This window comes from Oryzias latipes, chromosome 2 (assembly GCF_053564925.1).
Source record: "Oryzias latipes strain Hd-rR chromosome 2, Olatipes_Hd-rR_3.1".
In the NCBI taxonomy this organism is placed as follows: domain Eukaryota; kingdom Metazoa; phylum Chordata; class Actinopteri; order Beloniformes; family Adrianichthyidae; genus Oryzias; species Oryzias latipes.
The window spans coordinates 42,502,601-42,524,594 of record NC_136238.1 but is presented as its reverse complement, the minus strand read 5'-3'; the positions used below and the strand labels follow the sequence as shown (position 1 = coordinate 42,524,594).

Sequence of the window (21,994 nt, the reverse complement as noted above, 5' to 3'; positions counted from 1 at the left end):
GTTGCTTAAGTTCACAGCATCAATAATCCACAGCTTCAGCTCAGCTTCCCCGCTCAGGTTTCACCCTCATGAGCCCGAACTGAACAGGAGGGCAGAGCTGCAGTACCCAGCAGCCCCTTCAGTAGAAAGTCGGCTCCTGAGCAGCAGAATTCAAATCCAGGCCTTACAGGAGGAGTTTTTTCAGTTAGTGAGAAAGTCACCGTTTATCAAAATCTCTGTACTGTTTTGTACATCATGGACCATCCATCCATTTCTATACCTGCTCCTTCCTCCTTAGGGTCACTAGGTTGCTGGAGCCTATACCCACCTCCTGTCCTCTGAAGGCAGGTTTTATTCTGGCATAGCAGGAGCAGAGGGTACAAAGTCACTTTAAACGGAAGTCTTCTCCTCGCTGTGCAATGTTTGGCACAGCAGCGCCCTCAAGTGGTGAACATCTGGTAGTGATGGAATACTCAGAAGGATGCTGAGCTGCTTCATAGACCTCCATGCTTTCCTAAGGCAGGAACAGCTTTGATTTGATCGCAACATCAGGAAGAAGGGTGATGTGGTCAGGAACATCTGGAATTTCAGCAACGTCAGGACCATCAAAAGCGCCTGGAGCGTCAAGATCATCAGAAATGACAGGAGAGTGGAGCATTTTCTGTGTTCCTGGAAATTTGAGGGATTCTTTTTTTTAAATGAATTAATGGTTGTTTGTAATTTTGCTGTTTTGGGTCAATATGATCCGAAGTTGAGTCTGCATTTGGAACGAACACACAGGTGGAGCTGATTGGTTCAGAAGGACCTCGAGCTGGACCGACCATTCTTTTTGATAAAGTCAAGTGGTTTGATTTTATGTAACATCTTATCTCATGCATAAATGCTTATTAACTCAACAAAAAGTAACTGTACACCCAAAACAAACCACCAAAACTTACAAACCAAGAAACAAAACAAAAGAATTTTTTTAATCATTTTACAATTTTAGGGCAAAATGAACTTTTTTTGTTTTGTACAAACAACAGGCAAACATGACAACAAACAAGCGAGCACATCGGCTGATTGGTCGGTTGGTGATCACAGCCGATTCTCCTAAATGGCTGAAATTCCCATTTATTTCAACTCTTCATGCATCTCTCTGCTCCACCACCTCCCTTATGGGTTGCAAAAATCTTTGAAACGTTCATGTTTTGGTTACAACGGCGTCAAAAAAGCATCAAATCAAAGATGAAGTAGTGGCGACCTGAAAAAAAGAGTTCTTCAGATCCAGTGTGTTTCCGGATCTGAAGCCTGATTGGTCCACAGTGGCTGTGATTTGGATGTCATAGCTCTCCTTGCTGTAAGAAACGAGACATGGAGGCGTTCAGGCCGTGTCACACAGCCGCTACGCACGTTTAGATAGAGTGGTCATACGTGAAAATACGTGGAAAAAGGGTGAAAAGTCGTGGTCTTTACGTGACATTTTCACAGATGTATCAGGAATGAACCACGTCAAAACCACGGAAGAAGTACGAATAAACCCCACAAAGAACACATAAACCAACGTAGAAAATGAACTGTGCGTGATTATTATTCTGTTTATATGCAATTCATTAGTGATTCGTGTGTCATTTATAATATTTGAACATGATATGTGCGCTGTATGCGTGATATCAAAGTTATACCTCAGTGGTTCGTGCGTGAAAAGTCCATTAGACAACGGTGGAACGGTGGTGGAAAGACATAAATTTGTGTATGCATCTCACTAAAAACACACGATTGCATGAGATTTACAGAACAAAGACGTATAAATTACGTAAAATATACCGTCCGATTCTCAATCGACCCAAAATTCTGAACAGTTCAAAACCAAATTCAGGTAAAGACCCGTTTACTGAAACCCTCAACGGACATCTGTGACATTATCACGCATGTTTCATGAAAGGCCGAACTTTCATACGTGTAGAATGCACGTAGCGGTTGTTTGACACGGCCTTTAGAAACGTTGGAACAAAGCAGACGATAGTAGAACAACAATCTTTACTCAACTTCACCTAACTTAAGGTAAAAATGCCACAGCGGAACAGGATGTTGGTGACCACCACGTACCTGCTGTTGGATGTCAGCAGAGCCGTCCCTGAAAGGGTTTGTCCGAGTTTTGTGAAGAGCGGGGTTTGAAGCAAACACCTGACCTGGGACCAGCGGGTCAGGGGTTCACTGGGAGCTGTGGAGAGCCACACTGTGGACCTGCAGCATCAGAGTGAAGGAAACCCCACATGTGTTACACTTTCCCCATGAATTCAGTCCACAGAAACAGCAGAATCCACAGCTAAAGGAGAGTGGGAGGGGCTTAAGACGATACAGCTGATTCTAAAAGTCCATTAGTGTGAATATGGTTGAATGGTAGAAAGATACTGTTAACAAAAAAGGAATTTTCTTAAAGGAGAGACACAAAGAACTGAATTACACTCTCTAAGGACTGACCCAACAGGTCCAGATGTTGGGTTTTCCTATTGGCTTTCCTATATTTTGAAAAGAAAAACCACTAATACATTTATTTAGTGCCAAGAGTAGGAATGCTTGACTCACCTAGATCCCACAAAGGCCAGATCAAACCAAAAGGCCAGACCGTGGACCAGACCGGACTGAAGCAATGTGAACACAAAAGGGATCTCTATCCTGAAAGCAAAGTGGATTTTAGGTTTCTGCATTGGTTATACACCGCCACTGGGTTCTATTTCTTTAAGTTCTGCAGAGGCTGGCAGCTCTGAAAGTGTGTTAGCGATGATGAGGTTGCGTAGCACAAACTCTGAGGTTAGATCTGATTTTCCAAATGTTACACAGAGACGATCTGCAGACACGAAAAAAAGCAGAAAAGTTTTCTCTGAAGCTTCACCGATGACTCCCAAAGTCTTTGTTAACGATTATCCAAGATCCTAAAGTGACGAGTGCGAAGTTGTCCTGAACAGAGACACCAGAAGCCTTGGAGAGGTTGTTCTTTCATCCAAGTGGAGATGTTAGCTAGAGTGACAAGCAAAGACATCTGGTGATGCAGTCGTGTCATCCAGAGAGAAAGAAAGTTGAGAAAGAAAACTGCGAAAAAACGGCAGAAAGACTTGCGTCTCTGAGCTTCATGGTTTTGTTCACTTGTTCCACGGTTTGATACCGGATTCTGTGGAAGGCTACACCGCTAAAGACGAGCTTTAGCTGGTGTTTTTGTTGGAACTGAGAGAGTTATGACCTAAATTGGAACAAGGAAGTGAAGACTTCAAACACTTCTGATTGGTCAGACTGATGACATGTGATTTTGCCTTCAAGAATGATTGGTGGAGTCGTGGAGACAGTAAAAGCTGCGGGACTTTTCAGAAAACAGTTATAGCTGCAGGTAAATCGCGTTACCGTCATTCTTATCAAAATGTCTTTAATAGAATCAAATAAACACAAAGAAAAAAGTATTTTAAGATCTTTTATATTCCTAACTACTCAGTGTTTTATCAGGACCTGTTTGGATGAACAAAGAGCTGATTTCCTGGAGATGGAAAATGTTTTTAAATCAGCCAATGAGGGCAATTTCCCACGGCACACTTGACCATCTCCCACGGCACACTAGTGTGCCGCGGCACACTGGTTGAAAAACACTGGTGTAGAAGGAGAAGAGGGCAGAGGACAGACCCCTGAGGAACACCATTGTATCTGGAGTCGTCCCCCTTCCACAAGCCTTCGTAGATAGCGAGTCATAAAAATGGAAATACACAATCTGTGACTGAACACCGTAGCAACACTGTAGAGAAAAACCACTTTGTTTCCTCCTTTGACTTTTCCAACATCGAACTCCAATCTTCAGCTATCCTGTTTTTCATGAGGTTATCATTGAAAAGCTATGAACTAAAAACCTCAAACGACAGATGTTGTTGCTGTTGTCTCCTCCTCCTGTCGTTGTGAACCACACATTTTGCAGATGAGACGCGTCTCTCACCTGTGCAAGTCCTCTTCCTTCAACTCCAGGAAGTTGATGCGGTGCTTCACAGACCGGGCCACCAGGATGTGTCCATCGAAAGTGTCCTGCAAACCCCCACCGGCGCGTTGTCAGATGTGCAAAGTCGTATCAACGGGGCGGGGATATAGAAGCAATGTGATCTGAGCGGTGAGAGCGCCGCCTTACCACTACGGGATACCGGAAGAACTCGTCGGCTGCAGCATTGTGAAGGGCGCTGAGGTCCACACCATAGAAGCTCCTCTGCTGCCTGAGAGGAGAAGATCATGAAGGACCAGCTCCTGACGAGCTGCTGTCCCAACTTTCTCTGCTTGTACGCTCGAATTACATAAATGCAGCCATTTTAGAGCTTCAAAACAGAAAATGGTTACTCGTTGTTTGATACAAATCGCAAAAAGTACTTAAGAGTGTGTTACCAACATTCTAACTTTCCTAACGTCTTTCAGCAGAGAATATTGCCCATGAGCTTCAGTTTACTGTCATTCCTCAGGCCCGACTGAGCCTGACGTGCACGGCGAGCAGTGAGGGGCGCAGAGCGTGGCGGCACTCGTGCATGTAGGAGGTCAAACGTGCAGGAAAAACAGCAAACATCAAGCTCGCTGTGTCCAAACTGCAGTTTGTAAATGTTCTTTTCAGGCATTTTTACTGCTTATGGCACCAGAACAAGAACAGGTATGCTAGTTTAAGAATAATAAAAAACAAAAAAAGCTAATCGTCATGGCAACGTGGTTCCTGTTCTCAGTGCTGTGTGGTGACCTCCCTGAGCTTCTTTTGCAGGAGCTGGTGTTTGTTCTTCATAAAGAACATTGGGTCAGACCACTGAAAAAGTGATCATTTACACCATGGAACACACCAACCACCACTTTGATCTCTTTGATTTTACAGCAGCTAATGAGATGAAATTTTAGAACAACAAGTCTTTATCTGTCAGAATAGAGCTGTGAAAGACTAAGCTTAGAGCAAAATTCACCAGATTTCCACCACCTCCACATTTCGCGCCAAAGCTCTTCCAACTGTCTGTGGCAATTCAATTCAATTCAATTTAACTGGTATATCCCAAATTCACAACAACAGTTGTCTCAATGGGCTTTGTATGGGTAATTGTAAGGTAAACATACAATCAAAAAGGATCGTAAATGCATAGAATTCAATAGGATAATATTGATAATATAGCGGCTGGGTAGCTCAGTTGGTAAAGTGAGAGGCTACAATGCAGGAATCTAGGGTTCGATTCCCGGAGGGGGATAAACAATGGTACTGGGTCAATTACCACATCAATGGTGAGTAAATAACATCACCCAGAGAGGGCCCTTAGGCAAGACTCTTAAGGCTGCTGCCTCCCGAGCGCAGTTAGGCTGCAGCTCACCGCTCCCCCAGGGGATGGGTCAAATGCAGAGAAGAATTTCCCCATTGAGGGATAAATAAAGTATCTATTATTATTATGAATGAATAGCTTTTATTGTCACATGTACAGCTTTTACACTGACATACGAGATGAGTTGTCAATACTAAATAGGGCTGAAACGATTCCTCGAGTTACTCGAGTTACTCGATTACAAAAATTCCTCGAGGCAAAAATTCTGCCTCGAAGCCTCGTTAAATTCCTATGACGCGCACTATACGCGCGGCGCAGGGATTTGATTGTGTCACACGGCCCGCTAATTCACACGGACCTTTTGAATTTAGTTGGCGCGATGGCGGAGAATAGATCTAAACGGCAGAAATTGTCTAAAGTGTGGGATCATTACACACTTAATAAAGAAGAGAACAAGGTGCAGTGTCTCTACTGCAAAATAGAACTGGCATACCACAACAGCATCTGAACAGAAGACATCTGAGCGACCGCTGGAACCCCGACGACCAGCGCGGGCCGCCTCAGCGGGCGGCGAGAGCCCCTAGCTGCGGTATTCAGGCGACCGGGCCTGCTTTGAACACTCTAATTTTTTCAAAGTAAACGCTTCGGACCCCGCGGGACACTCAGCTAAGAGCATCGAGGGGGCGCCGAGAGGCAGGGGCTTGGACAGGCGGTAGCTCGCCTTTCGGCGGACCGCGAGGCTTCTTTAAGCATTGCAAAAATAACAAAAGCATTATTCTTACACGAAATATAAACAATGATAATGATCAAATATGTTTCTCTGATTCTTTTATTTTTAATGGCCTTCCATTTTGGTGTTGTGCCACCCTTTCAAAGTCTTCTGCCCCCCCCCCCCCCCCCCCCATACAAAATGTTCTAGCTCCGCCACTTCTCAAGACCAACTTAAAAACACCAAAAGTAACATTTGCATCAGAGCGGATCTTTAAAATCAAATGCTTGTTCATTTTACAACCACATCATTTTTGTTATGCATTATTTGTTTTGGTCGTTCAAAAACACACACAAATCGTTTTATCCGATTACTCGATTAATCGATCGATCAAGTGTTAGATTAATCGATTACAAAAAGAACCGATAGCTGCAGCCCTAATACTAAACAGACTAAACTAAACTGGCATCCCTGCCCTTAGACCCTCCTTCGTGGTGGCAGACATGGACGGGTAGTGACAGTCCAGTGCAAACATCAAATGCTTAAAGAAGCTGCTGAATGCAAGTGCCCACTGTGAACGTAGCATTTTGTGCATGTGTGCGGTTCGGTTGTGTGTTTTTGTTCTTGTGTGTTTGTCTGTGTGTGTGTGCTCTGGACACCAGAAGTTGACTCGAGCGTTCTGTTCCAAGTAGAGCTGCTCATCGCTGAAGGGAGCCAGATGAAGATCAGCGCAGGAGGGAAACATCAGGCCTGAAGGACGGAGACGCGTGAGACACGAGGACACGCTCAGATCTGCAGAGCTCCTGTGCGAGAGTGTACCGTTGGGTTTGAGCCAGCGTCTGGCATGCAGGAACCGCTCCATGAGCCTTCCGCTGAGGAGCAGACAGCCCATTGGCTCAGACACGATGATGTCCACCATGACGGGGAGGCTGAGCTGCTCCACTTGGCCCTCCAGGATCACAATCTGCTCCGAGAGTCTGTTGGCTCGGACCAGGATCTATCAAAGATAGGTACCAAGAGATGCAAATGGAACCCAGAAAAACCCAGAAGAAGCTCCAAAAATTCCTTCTTGAGAAAACGGAGAGGAATGAAACAGATGAGAGAGTCCCTCCTGAAGGAGTTTCATTGGAAATTTGTGTTAGGAAGATTGACGTCTAAAACAAAACAGCCGTTGCCTCAAGCCTCAAGGACGGTATTGTTCAGAATGGGGCTTTGATGTAAATAAAGTCACGAGGGCTACCTGAACCCACCCATCACCCGAACGATTTTTCAAAATGGCGTTTTTTTTTTTATCTCCGTGGCAACCGCTTTATTTTTTTGGTTGCCTGGGAGTGACAAACAGATCTATGTCATTCTTAGAAGAATCTAAAGTTTTGTGTTGACCGTGGCCACATTCTTAAGTTTATATCATATGTTGCATTTTTTTTGTTCAACTTGAGCCGATGATTCACGTATTAAATTCTCACAGTACTTTGCTAAAAGTTGTGCGAGCAACAGGTGAATGCCCCTTTTGCCAGTTCGCAACGTTGCGCCATTCAAAATCTACAAACCCAGAGTAGCTTCCAAGCGATGTACGATGAGTTCGGAGGCAATACAGTAGATGAAAACACCAGGGAGGAGTTTACATTTGTTTAAGATAAAAATAAATAAGTAAGATGGCGGCCTCCTCTCAAGGTCATAGTTCAACAAAACTTTGGTTATGCTTGTAGATTTGACCTGTCAACATTTCTGTGAAGTTGTGCAAAGATCACTCGAACAAAAGTTTCCTTTGTGCACATATGTGAAAGTCGCCAAATTTGACACTTTGCTAAAAAAATGTGGTCATCCCATGATAATTTTAAAACTTCCTTTGGATATCCCCAACAGTTTGGGTTCTGTTAATAGATTTTGTAATATTTGTTTGAGCCCCATGAGAGATTTTGGTCCCATTCATTTGTTCACGGTTTAGTCCGCTTTGATGATCACATTTTTGGGGGTGGGGTTGCTCACTTTGCCCAAAATCTACATTCACAGGGTACTAAGTGTTCCCAAATTGTGGTGATCTTTTGTGTAGCAGGGGCGACATTTTTGCTCAAACTTACAATTAAGAACTGCAAAGCACCATCTGGCCCTTGTGGTCCGGGACTGCTGTCACTGTTTGGCTCTGGTCTAAACCAGAATCAGACCAGAACTTTGGATTTGGAGATGACTAGTGCATGAATCTCAAATTGGAGGAAATTTTAGTTTTACTTTTTTCAATGGTAGTTCCAGAGAGACCTGGACCGGGATCTCTGTCCCCCTAAAGAAGAAGTTAAGCGGTTTGACGATGGCAAACGATGGACAAATGCGGTCTGCCGCGAAAAGTTCCGCTTTGTTGGCAGATTTATGAGCGGAGAAAATGAGTTCTGGTGCCAGTGATAAATTTAAGAAACCACTTTAGAAACTAAAAGCAGTAAAGATTGACATTTTTCCATGTAAAATAAGTCTCACGTTGAAAGTTTCGCTCTCAAACGACATTTACTGCAGATCTTTCATTTAACAACCCAAAGAGGATTTTGGGTTTGAGGTCTGAGCTGTAGCTCCTTCCTGCTTCACCCTGAGCCCAGACCCTGTCTCAACTCATTAACTCCCCAGAATGCCACGCTCCACAGCCAGTTCATGACCTCCATGTGTTCAGTGGATTTCAGCGAGGCAGTGTGCACGGCCAGACTGTTCTGCAGAACCCTGCGTGGGAGCGGTGGGTTTAAAGTGCTGCTGATGCACACACGTGTTTAAACCCTGACTCAGTTACACACCATCAGTAGACTGGATGGGTTGTTTATCACCACTGTAGAACGTTTTGTACATCTTAAGATCTACCACTTTGTTAGTTCTTCTGTCATTACTGCGGATTAGCTAAAGTTCAGCCAATCAGAACCCTAAGTGATCAATAAATCATCAATGAGTCTTGCAGGCATAGCTGAAAAGCATCAGGACGATGCGTCTATCTAGTATGGATGGATACATCATCTAGTCCATACTAGTCTGTCTTGTATGGACGTATCGTCTAGTACAGACGAATCGCATTCAAACACGGGGATTCAAACACACTGATGAAGGACTGAATAGAACTAACTTGGATGTACTCGGCCACAGGGCTGGACTCAACTGCGTACACTCTGGAGGCTCCAGCCTGGATGGCAAAGAAGGACAGGATGCCAGAACCAGAGCACACATCCAGAACTACCTGTAGAGGCAGAGACACACCGGTGTTCAAGAGATCAAAACCTTTTTTGGTCCATTGAAATGTCCTTGGAAACATGGATGAATGGACCGACTGCTACACAATTTAAGAAATAGAAACTTTCATGAGGTAAAGAACAATGCTATTGTTTTATTTTGAAGCTCGGAGTATTTGTTGGTTGTAGATTTTTGGTGTGGTGTTTAGTTCCACACCATCATTTGGGCTCAGGCCCTTTTTTGCAGTTGTATCTATTTTAGTTCTTGGGAATGTTTTCCAGAAATTGTTATTTGAATATTACCCACAATCCTTTGCACGTCTGGACATGCTGGAGACAAAAAAAAAACCTGTGATATAGAGTGAGGGAGGAACAGATTTAGAGCTAAACTAAAAAAAAGACGCTATCACTTAAAATATTTTGTTTATTAAAATTAACGTCATTGCATACATATTTGGAGCAAATCAAATAGTTAAAAGGAGAACTGAAGTTCAGTTGGGATGATTTAAAAAATAAGATAATCAATGTTGTCTCTACTCAGATGTCAGTGTAACGACAAAATAAATTTGCAGAATTTAGCTATCTGTGGGAGGGGCTGAGTTACCAGGGTTATATTGAGAAGAATAAAAACCAAAAGGAGATTGAGAAGAGTCAATAAAAAACAAAAAGGATATTTTAAGTGCGGTCAGTGTAACAACAAAAAAAGAGTGAATTTAGTTATCTGTGGGAGGGGCTGAGTTACTAGCACCCTCTCAAGATTGGGAAGGAAAAAAAACAACTGTTCCACGTTGGAGTCACAGTTATTCGCCAACAACTCCATTCAGAAAAGATCATCAGATTGAGAAATGTTTAAAAACTACATGTCAATCAGTTGCAACCACTACTGACTTAAAGATAAAATAGTGGGACACGATGGCATGAATGCTTGAGAGAATGGGGTTACATTTCCATAAAATCTGGGTAAATGGAACAATATTTTCATTTGAACAAATCAACCACCACTCACAATAATTTGTCCTAATAATAATTTGTCCTAATAATTGGTCCTGTGTGTCCTACAGCAAACAAGTCCAATGGCTTTATTTTTGACCTACGGCCTTTTACCTGACTTGAGTTACTTTTGTTTTCAAAATATCCTTACACAAAGAGGGACAAAGTTATCCTATGAATCAATTATATCAAATAAGAGCAAACTTCAAGACTCCATCAGGAGACAGATGTTCATCGGCATCTCACCTTGTCCTTAAAGTCGTCCTCATTGGCCAAGAAGGCTTTCTGATAAGTGGCGGTCCTGAGGTAGTCCCGTAGAAGGTTCTGCTGCTGACACAAGTAGTTGTGGACCTGCAGGGACATGGTTAGAAACTTAGAACCGTCCTTCCACCGTTCAATACCAACTGTTGATCATTTTACCCAAGCACTATTCAGATCTCCAGCCTTCGGTTCATTTAAAAGCGGATGTATCTCCATAGCGTTCTGGTTCCTATCAGAGCTCTGTCTTCCTTGCTTTGGTTCTTCTGTGCGTCCTTCTCTACTTTCTCCATCATCACGTCTTTTCAGCTTCTCCTGGAAGCTTTTTAGATCTGTTGAGTCCAAGACAACAAAATGGGTTTAAAGGAGAGTTGACGACTTGTTGGTGGTTGTCTGTTTCTCACAGAAGTACACTGGCTGGTTGATAGAAGTTCTCATGGAAAGACGGTAGACATCTGGAAGGTGTCCACTGGAAGAGTACAGTCGCTATCAGAAGGGTTTTATGCCCAAATTCATGTTCATGTCTCCAAGTGGAAGACGATTGCCATTCTTTAGTCAACAAGGAAATATGGTGAGATCTAGAGCAATGGTGGTAGACCATAAAAACCACCAGGCAGATCCATCCATTTACCACTATATGCTTTGCAGGGTCAAGGGGTTGCCTGAGCCCGTCCTGGCTACTGTGAACCCTTGTGCTATCTTAGATGACCCCACCCTTACTTAGACGTGTTCTCCCTACCATGACAAAGGTGGATAAAGGTGGAAAGATTTCATGTAATCCATGGACACCAGTGAAGATCACAAATCATTGAAGAAAAAAGGTTCAGAGCACTGTCTAGTGGGTCTAGATGACCCAACTCCCAATGTTAAAGTGCCTAAGATAGCACAAGGGCTAAGTGAAGGTGGAGTACACCCTGGACAGGTTGCCAGTCTGTCGCAGGGCCCAATGGGCAGGTATAACTTTCCTTTTTAACTCGTGGCTCTGACTAATTCTGTCCTACATCTGGAGGGACAGTCCAGCTGTGATAGAGAAACAAATCAGACTCCTGGCAGCTTTCAGCAATCACAACCAGATCCAATAATGGTGGTATTTCAGACAAATCGTTGTACAAGTGCCAAATTTGGTATGGATGTACATTAACATTTAAGGGGAAAGTTAAGGAAAAATCTATTTGATGGTTCATCATCAAATGTAGTTTAAAAAGACAGCGCAATAAAAATTAAATCTTGATTAAATCTTGATTCTTTGTGTATTTCTCTTTAGTAAATGAACTTTTTCTTAATTTAGTTTTTCTTCTAAACTCTGATGTAGAGTTTCCCCTTAAGGTTACCCTTACTGTCTTTGTGGAAGCTAAAATCAGGTACCAAATTCAGCCTTATCCGACTTTAAGTGTGGTGGATGAAAACTACTAAAGAAGTTGATAAAAATGTCATGAAATTAGTATACTCCAAATATAATAACAGAAAGGAATCCAAAGCGTTTGCAACTTTATTAGCAGCAGCAGCATTGCAACACAACAGATTGGTTAGCTGCAGAGTGGGTTTGGTGTGTGGGAACAAATGTAGAGATAGACCTTTTTCAGGGGAAACTTGTGTTTTTCTCTTGTAAATGTGGAAAAGAATCATTTATTTTAAAAGAACAGATTTTCTATAAAAACATTTGTTTTTCAATACATTTGCTAGCTTAGAGGATTTCAATTTAGCGCTTGGAGCAGTCGGTTAATGGAGGAAGTGAATGAATTAAAGACCCAAGAACAACTTGAGTCACAAGAATGTGGAGAGGTTTTCAAAATAAAATTTTCTTCAGGATTAAAAAAGACAAAGAGAAAGTGAGTCATGTTTTTTGTTTTCTATGCCTGCCCTGTACCATGTCACCCATAGGCCTCGGGTTGTAAAGTAAATCAGGATCCTTTATTGTCAGTGTTCGTAATGATACAATGAAATTGTAGCAGCCTTGGAGTGATAAAAATACTGTAAATCTAATCAAAATATGTACAAGAAACAATTAAATAAAAGTATGTAGTGTAGTGTGTGTGAAACAGTCAGAGTAGGGTGTAGTTAGTTGGAAGTATGTGTGTTTCTCATGGTGATTGCCTGTGGAAAGAAGCTGTTCCTCAGTCTGTTTGTCCTGGTTCTGATGGACCTGTACCTCCTTCCAGAGGGCAGCAGGTTGAATAGAGGGAAAGCAGGATGGGTGGAGTCAGTGGAGATACTAGCCCCTCTGCTGAGGCAGCGTTTACCGTTCTCTGGAGGCTCTGCCGTAAACCACGACCATCAACATGTGCGTGTGTTTTATGTATCATTTGCATGACATCACGACTCGACCGTAACAGGTTAACGAGGGTCAAAACTCCTTCAAACTGACCGGTGGACGATGTGAACTGAAGCAGCAGGTTGAGTTTGCCGACACAAACCAGAAAAGACCGTCCTCCAACGCGGCACTGATCCACCTTCTCACAAAGCGTCAGCTGGAAAACCGTAGCTCTGTTGGCTGAGAAAACACCAAAAGATGATACTCAGGTAAATCTAAGTCAGGTTTAGCTTCAGGGGGGCATCAGGTCGGGGTGTCGATCCCAGCCAGTCATGGAAAATCTATTCATATTTATTGTTTTCTTCAACAGTGGTGCTTTATTTAAATGGTAACAGTTGAACGTGGCAGCGGCACTCACCGTCCTGAACGGCGAGGTGCTGTGGCCTGGCGCCCGAGGTGAGGATCAGGGTGAGCTCTTGTCCATTCGCCTGGCTGCACATGCTCACATGCTGCCCACCACGGATCTCCGTCTGAGCCTCGTTCTCCTTGAACATAACAGTGTCCACCTAAAACCAAACGTCCTGTCAAGTTTAGGCGTACATTTGATTGTTTTGGAACGGTTGCCCTGACAACAACATTGGCAGCATTTCTTAAAAAAATCAATTTTGCTTTGAAAATCTGACAGGACATGTCTTGTTTGTGGATGGGTTTGTCATGGAAGACCCTACCAGGGGGAAGTCCCAGGGAAGACGCTACTCCCACCCCATGACAGTAAGGTGAAGGTCCTGTTCAGTCGGAAACTGAAGGTCGACATGTTTTTGGGTTGTCCAGGTTTGTGGAGGGTCGTCGAAAGGAGTGCCCACATCTTAACCCTTGTGCTATCCAAGGCACTCTAACGTTGGGAGTTGGGTCATCTGGACCCCATAAGACAGTACGCTGAACCATTTATTCAATGATGATGATTTGTGATCTTCACCATGGATTACATGAAATCCTCTTCACCTCTACCCACCTTTGTCATGGTAGGGAGAACACGTCAATGTAAGGGTGGGGTCATTTTGACCCCACAAGATAGCACAAGGATTAAAGGGGAGCACAGGTGAGTCCTGCAGTTTCCCTTGAGGCTCGTACAGCCACCTCAAGGGTCCTCATGAAAAAGGAATGTACCATTTTCATGGGTACGGTAAACATATCGTTGAGTTTCCGTTATGATAACTTAAATTTCACACACTTATTACGTACGGCTGATGTTGTTGTTTGTTGTCTTTATAATAAATCTCTACGACACAGCTGTGTATCGCTACTTACACCTCAAGGCCATGTCACACAGTCGCTACGTGATTTCGCACATTTTCCACATGTGAAATTACAGTTTTTCATAATACATGCGTAATAATTCACAAGTGTTTCTTGCGTTCATCATTCGTTGATGTCCGCAGATGTCAGTCAAGGGTTTCCGCCGGAATTTCGTTTTAAGCTGTTTAAAATATTGGTTCGGTCGAGAATTACACAGTTTTTACTTTAATTACAAAAACTATGTATTTTGTGTAGTTTATACGCAATCATAATCTAAATCTTATGCAACTGTGCTTAATTTTTGCAAAATGCATACACAAATTTTTGTATTTCCACCGCAGTTCCATGTATGTTTAATTGATTTTTCACGCTTGTACCACCGATGTATAACTTAATTGGTCTCCATCTTTTCCCACTATAAGAAGTTACCATAATTATTGTAATGATTTCTATTTTCTTTAGTAATTAAAATGACTTTATCAGTTATTGGCACATTTATCGGCACATTTACAGCTTTATTGATCCAACAATCAATAAGTGAATAAAACAAGTTACCAGATTTCCTGTCAGATTATTACTCGAGGATTACAGAGAGCTTCTTTTGAACTTTTCTTCAATTTAAACTGAAATGATTGTTTTGAAATATGTTTACAATGATTATATATTATATTTAGATTCCATTCTGATTTAAACCAACCTGGACATAGCAAACGCTGCAGTTCCCTAAGTGACCGCTGGAGGCTGGTTTCAGAATAAACTACACTGATTAAAAAAGTCAAATTTTCAACCAGAATTTTATCGATGTGTTGACATCCTAATGCTCAACGGTTTTCATGTTTATGACCACATCAGGAAGCTTATAAATAAAACTGTTTTTTGGAGTCCAGGAAAGCCAAAAATCTTTGCAAATTTAAGGTGGTATTTTTCTCATTGGTGGACTCAACAAAACTGACACATCTGTCATTGTCAGTTTTAATTTGATCTTACTGACATTTTGGAGGGTTGTAAACACCTTTTTTTCCTAATTCAAAGTTTGTCTGGAAAATATCTGTATACCTACTACTTGTGCTTTTATTTTGAAATGACCAATTAGCAGCTATGTCTATTATTTTCCTTTTTTTAAAGCAAAAAATCCACTGTATAAAACTAATACTAAAGCTACAGCTTTTGTGGAACTCATATTATGAAGTTTTAAAAAAATTCTTTACAAAAATGAGTCAAAATTTAAGAAATTTACAAAAAAACAAAAATAAGATCATGATTTTCGGGGCTCCTTGACTTTTATTGCTTCACAAACAAGAAAACCGTGATTTTTTATTATATTAAATGACTTAGTTTGCTTTCTTTGTTTTTTAAACCTGTTTCTTTCTTGTGTGCACAGCGCCACCATCAGGAGCTCTGAAGTAGTGATTAATTTGACAAACACAAAATAACCCAACAGGTGACAAAGATGGAGACAGAAAAGTGGTGTCTAGGTTCTGAATCCAACCCGTCCAGATTCCATCACTGCTTCCTGAACAGAGCTCAGATGCCGCCTTACAATAACTCCAAATAATAAAATGAAAAAGCCAAACATGTGAGCGGTAAAAGTACTGGCTCCTGCCTCACCTGTCCAGGTGTTATTCCAGTCGCCTCCTCGTCCTCCACCTCTTCCTGCAGAGTGAAGACCTTCACAGAGAAGGTGTGCAGCTCCTTCATGGACTCTTCCATTCTTCAGGGTGAGGGGATCTTCTCCCAAGCAGCCGATGAGGAGAGAAGGGGGAGGAGCCATGAAGGGGAGGTGGAAGGAAAACCAACCCTTGGAGAAACGGGGAATTGACGGAGCAATTCCCTGAGAGAACTTCTCGTTGTTTATTTTCCCCTCAGAGGTTCCTAGAACGACCAGCAAACATCTCTACTGTTTTCCACCAGAAAACAGTAGCTCCTGAACATGGTGGTTTTAAGATGGAATTTTTTGTCTGCTGTTGAAGCAGGAAACTAGATCTCCTTGACAGTTTACGCCCCCTAGAGGAGGAGCAAATAAATCACAAACATCAACAGAACACAGAGAACACTCACTCTATCACAGAACACATGACAAAAAATCCACAGAAAACCAAGAACACAAACTCTGTCAAAGGTACTAGACAAAGATCCTAGAACACAGAGAACACTCACTCTGTCACAGAATACATAAAAAAGATCTATAGAAAACTAAACAACTCTGGCAAAGTATAAATCAAAGATAAACATAAAAACAAAGACTACTCACTCTGTCACAGAATTTATAACAAAGATCCTCATAAAAATGAGAATGCTCACTCCACAATAAAATAAATTAAAAATCCACAGAAAAACCAAAAGAAATCACAGATACACAAAAAAACAACAAATACTAACTTTATCTCTACTCTTGAGGTGAAGACTTGACTTGTTTGAAGATACAAAGGACAATATTTCAGGTTGTTGTGGTTCAAACACACCAAACATGTCTGTCAGGAGTTTGTGTGGAAATGCAGTCGGACCACAGCTGAACTTTTATTACACAACAAATATGTGATATTTGGCTTGTTTCTTTAAGACTTTGTGATTTTTATTGACAAATATAGATTGAAAAAAGACACAAACATGGTTTTACAAACAATAAGTCTCAGATTTTAACAAACACGTCTCCACCAAGGTTTGGGGCCACCAAACATTTAGGAACCAAAGCTTTGAGAGCAACTTTTGCATCCTAATGTCAATGTGCCGATTTGACCTTTTCATGGTTGATAGGGAAGCTTTTGGTGGCTTTAAATGTCAAACAACAAGAAGCCATCAATCTTTTTTGACAGCAAGCACCATTCCCATTTCCTCATCTTTGGAACAAAGATTTGACAAAATTTACAGATTTTTTCAATCAAAAGTCAATGGTAACCCAAAACAGAGCAACTGAGGAGCAGACGGTGGAGAACCTACCTATGCAGTCAATTCTGGCATCTTCCATTTAAACAAGTAGACTTATGGACACACCAACGTTTTCTGTCACCATAACCGGAGTTATTACACATAAAATTACAGGCGGTACGTCTGCTCCAAACATGGAACAGAAGAGATTCTGGAATCTTTACTCATCAGTAATTCCTGTCTTTAAAAGCAAAACAAAAAATCCATAGGGTCTAAATTTGCTGTAAGGCTCCGAGAAGACCCATGACCAACAACGTGCCCAGCAGCACGCCGCCAATGAGGCCAATCCGTACCCATGGGAAGCTTTCAAGCAAGGGAGAGTCTGTGGTGACCCGGGGCTCGTCTAAAAGAAACGGAGTTGGGGAAAAATCGTGTTGATACCCAGTCATCTATGATTTTGTATCAAAGCAAAAAGAAAAAAGGTATCTCACCTCGATCTGAAAAGGGTGTTGACTTGTCAGTAGATCCTATCGGCTGGGAATTTATCCAGGGCGTCGATTTGTCAGTGGTGCCCATTGACTGAGAACCTTTCCAGGGCGTCGATTTGTCAGTGGTGCCCATTGACTGAGAACCTTTCCAGGGCGTCGATTTGTCAGTGGTGTCTACCGGGTGGGAATCTGTCCAGGGCGTCGATTTGTCAGTGGTGTCTACCGGGTGGGAATCTGTCCAGGGTGTCGATTTGTCAGTGGTGTCTACCGGGTACGAATCTGTCCAGGGTGTCGATTTGTCAGTGGTGTCTACCGGGTGGGAATCTGTCCAGGGTGTCGATTTGTCAGTGGTGTCTACCAGGTGGGAATCTGTCCAGGGCGTCGATTTGTCAGTAGTCCCTACCGGCTGGGAATCTGTCACAACTTTACCAAACAAAACACAATAAAACTGGATAAAAACACACAAAAAAGCAAAGTATGTCCAAAACTTTCACATGGGTTTGGTCGGACATGAGAAACATTCAAAGATGAAACCAATACAGACGGCATTACCCAACAGCCTTCCCGTCAATCCAATTATTTTCAATCTAATTACGAATACATCTGCTTTACCTTTCATCGTCTGCGTGAACACTTCCATTAAAAAAGGAACGTCGGTGGTTCCAACTCCAGACCCGTCGATCGTCCACAGTGTTTTCTTGGTCGTATCATCAACCGTTGCCTCATCGTTTTCTGAAGGGTGTTGAAAAAGTGAAAATAGTTCATTCATGTTTAATGCCGTCAACATTATTGTACTTGTACAGTAACATTAAGGATGTCTTCCGTCCCTTGAGGCTGGTCCAAAAACAAAACTGACTGGAGCCGAGGCAGTTCAGCAGGTAACCACTAGGAGGCTTGTTGAAAATGAAGTCAGTCTTTATTCATTTTAGAATAAAACAATCTCAGATCAAAACAAAAAAACAAATTTACACTCAAACGACTTTCAAAGAGGGCTTTTAGCAATGTAGAGGTTGATGACATCACAAAAGTAGAAATAACTCGGTCAAAGAATCATTTAGGGTCATTTTTATTTTCTGGGATATTTGGGCCTGTATTTATTTATTGATGTTTTAAATTTCCTTTTTTTATCAACTTCACCTTCATCTTTAAAGATTTAATTTGTCTCCCATGGTTTGTCGGAGGCTTTTATTTTGTTTATCTCTTCAGTCGTATAGTATCTCATCTGTAAAGTGCTCGAGAAACTGATAGTATTGGGTTATTCCCTGTCCCGTTCAGCTCGTAGTCTCGGAGGCCATCATAATGGTAGAAGCACAGGCGGAGTCTCAGGACTCAGGTTTAGCTCAAAACTTTATTTTTCCATTTTCTTCCATTGCCATTCACAGTCATGCCCCAAGCTGTAACCGCTAACCAACAATCACCAAATGGTTACAACTCCCACCTTTACAGGATTTCACCTTTGGGAGCTACCATCCACCCAGGTTTCCACAGATAATTTATTTACACAAAATATTAAAATATATACATTCAAAGTTTCCCCAAACCCTGTAAAAATAAATATTTTCCCCGTACAAAAATAGAACTCACTAACTGTTCCTAAACCATTTCAATAATTCACTCAAATAATAAAAGTACTACTCTAAATCTCCCCTTTTAACTTATATACCAATATAAGGTTCTTGTACCCTTAAGGACCTCTTTTGCTGGTGGACCATTACTGCCACAGAAGACAGAGGTGAGTCACCACAATCAGAAATGGCATAGACATAGACATGCAGTAGCTGTAAAACCTAAATATTTAAATCCATGTGCTTTCACAGCTGCTCCTGACCAAAAAGAACTTTGCTGCTGCTGCCCAACTTTAGCTGCATTAAACTAACAAAACTCTGTCAATCAACCTTTTCTGCCTGTTTTTTTTAATGTGACAACTGCTTGTTGTGAGATTCCCACTCACCTAATATGGTAATGACCACAGAGCTGAAGAATTGGCGTCATATAGACCTGATCCTGCAGGTCAGGATTTGACCATTGATGTCAATGGCAGCAACTCATATTCTTACGAAACAATCAAATAGCATTTTCTGCTTTGACTTTTCTTCAGTGTCTTGGGTTTCGGCAGACCAGATTGCTCTTTTTGTCTGTTCAGTCCTTAGTTTTGAGTAGGAAAGCTTCTCAGTAATGGGGGTTCATAAAAAGCTATAAAAATTCTAAAATTACCTAATACAATTTTTGCCGGTTTTTCAGTTATCTGTATTCTTTTGAGCTTGTGGGTCTGTACTTGGGATACAGTGCGGTGCGCGGTGTGGTGCGCGGTGCGGTGCGCAGCCTACATTCCTCACTACCAAGTCTCTGATTGGTCAAAATGTGACCCGATAATGGCATCGCATTTTGAATGCAGAGCCCCTATACGGTCTCAAAACACTTGTGTAGTATGGCGTTAATGTGAGACTGACATGCAAGTGCCTTTCCTTTGACTTTTCATCAGAAGTGGTCACGTGAACATGAGCTGCCGAGGGCGTTGTGGTCATAGCTTGAGACGAAGCTCAATCAACAGAAGAACATGTGCGACAGCTTTTCACTCACCAAGGACTCTGACCCATACCGATGAGATGAGGGTGGCATTGTTGAAGAAGCAGAAGTACACATCATCATCGCTTGCTGTTACTTTGCTGATAACCAGAGACCAGTTCCCTTTCCTCATCTGCTCCTCTGAAGGCAGCCGGACCCGACCCTGAAGAGCGGATAGCTTTCAGAACCATCAAGAACAAGATCTGAACACTTTAGTGGCGTAAAAAGAAAAGCCCCAGAATGTTCTTGTTTATTTCTGATCATTAAAACTTCAAACTTGACATCAATCACAGATCAAGTATATTTTTCAATCATTTTGTATAAATCCAAGTGAAAACGTGGCAATCAACCTCGTCTATCCATCTTCTGCCTTCATTGGATTTGGTTGAGTCAGTTAGAATGCTTAATTAAGGAATCTGACTCCAGATGTTCCATTAATTCAGTGCTACCACAGTAACTGAAAAAAGAGGTAAGGCAGTACCGACCCTCAACGATTCTGCAACGGTGGTCTCTTCTCCCCTCAGGACCACCACGACCTCTCCTTGCTGCTCCCAATGCACCATTCCCTCCTTGTCCCTGTAGGCGGATCCGTCGCAGTGCAGGAGCAGGGACTGGCCGTGCTCCACATCTGTATACAGTCTTTGAGCTGCAACCAGGGTTCAAGGTTTTACTCTGGTTTGTTAAAGTGGTCGCTCTGTTTTTGGCGATGGTACACCAATGGTTTTTGTTTTTTTTTGAAAAGCCACCAAAGATCTGACATGGTTTAACTAAATTCCATCTGTCAGCTTGAGTTTGGCTGCTGCTGTCTTCAAGGACTTTCAGATTCTACGCATACTTTCTGGAAAAACCCAACTTCAGCCTGAACGATTGGGTCCCTGCCCCATCCACATCTGCTTGTTTCCTTGGATCATGGTCAGAACTGCTGCTTTTGTCGCCTCAGTACTCATTTACTCTTTGATCCAAATAAGCTTTTGCTTCCTCTGGCAGGTGTGACAGCTCACCTGAGATTTGGAGTGGACCAATGATGAATTTGCAGCTCTTTTATCTGCTGTTTAGCTCATTTTATGGATTTTCTTTTCTTATTTTGTCCCTCATATACCTAAGATGAAAATTACAGGCCTCTCTCATCTTTTAAAGTCGGACAACTTGCACAATTGGTGGCTGGCTAAAGACTTTTTTTTTACCCCACTGTATATCAGAACAGAGCTGTGAATGAAAAAACCCAGAGCAAAATTAACCAGATATATCATTCCACACCAAGCCTCTTCCAACTGTAGGTACATGCGCTAGTATTGGGTGGAGAACATGGTGTGCGAAAACCCGCGTTTAGCACATTCTTGAACACGGATCACATTTGTGTGTGCATAGTTTTAGCCTCTTTCTGGATTTTTACTCCTTCTTCATGATCACAAGCGGAAGACTGGAGACGCTGATGGACAGCAGACTGACCGTGGTAGGACAGTCCACAGGGAAGACACAGCACCACCGCCACAGCCCACCACGACAACATGAAGCCCAATCTGACAAGGAGAAAACAGGAGCTTCAGCCATCTTAACCTCTGAAACACGACCAAAGCCCAGTATTTTACACAAAACAAGGATTCATTAAATCAACGTCATTACTTACTGAAAAGGTGCCTGCAAACATGACTAAAAGAATATGTTTGTTTTTTTAAAGCTGCACATTAGGAAAGACTCCCCAGACTATTAAAAGAACCAAAGCAGAGAAGAAGACTTACAGCAAGGAGTTCAGAAGAGGCGAGGACAGAACGCGGAGGTGGTCTGCAGGTTCCTCTGCGGTGGAGGTGCTTAAATTACCACGGCTGCCTCCTCTTGGTTTACATGGAGCTCTAAAATCTCACCTTCAAGGACACCGAGTGATCTTCAGCTACACAGGGTTCAGTGGAACCTCTGCAGGTGCCTCGCCAATCTGTTCAGGTTCTGGATCTCATCAGAGGACCTTTAGGTGGTGGTGGTGGTGGTGGGGACCAGCAGCTGGCATGGTGCTGAGCTGGCAGCAGGTGAACCTGACACCCGGGGGCACGTGGGGGTATTTATGGAGAGTCTTTACGTTCAGGAGCCTCTGGCGGGCTGGTGTGCAGGCATGC

General features: G+C 42.4%; 2 protein-coding genes across 2 annotated transcripts; both read right to left on the bottom strand.

Moving 5' to 3' along the window:
* Positions 1 to 925: 925 nt before the first annotated feature.
* On the bottom strand, positions 926 to 15,723 carry LOC105358839 (histone-arginine methyltransferase CARM1). The gene is made up of 13 exons (XM_011494500.4): positions 15,577 to 15,723; positions 13,091 to 13,238; positions 12,787 to 12,912; positions 10,584 to 10,753; positions 10,410 to 10,514; positions 9,071 to 9,181; positions 6,796 to 6,973; positions 6,636 to 6,726; positions 4,121 to 4,202; positions 3,935 to 4,020; positions 2,548 to 2,637; positions 2,068 to 2,205; positions 926 to 1,316 (listed from the first exon to the last, which is right to left on the bottom strand). Exons 1-13 carry the CDS (start codon positions 15,676 to 15,678, stop codon positions 1,196 to 1,198), a joined length of 1,548 nt encoding a protein of 515 aa, XP_011492802.1. The 5' UTR covers positions 15,679 to 15,723; the 3' UTR covers positions 926 to 1,195.
* Positions 15,724 to 16,518: 795 nt separating this feature from the next.
* LOC105358836 (uncharacterized) lies at positions 16,519 to 21,888 on the bottom strand. Its single transcript, XM_011494491.4, has 7 exons — positions 21,626 to 21,888; positions 21,336 to 21,406; positions 20,372 to 20,532; positions 19,902 to 20,049; positions 17,934 to 18,053; positions 17,325 to 17,744; positions 16,519 to 17,236 (listed from the first exon to the last, which is right to left on the bottom strand). Exons 2-7 carry the CDS (start codon positions 21,394 to 21,396, stop codon positions 17,106 to 17,108), a joined length of 1,041 nt encoding a protein of 346 aa, XP_011492793.1. The 5' UTR covers positions 21,397 to 21,406; positions 21,626 to 21,888; the 3' UTR covers positions 16,519 to 17,105.
* Between the last annotated feature and the right edge of the window lie 106 nt (positions 21,889 to 21,994).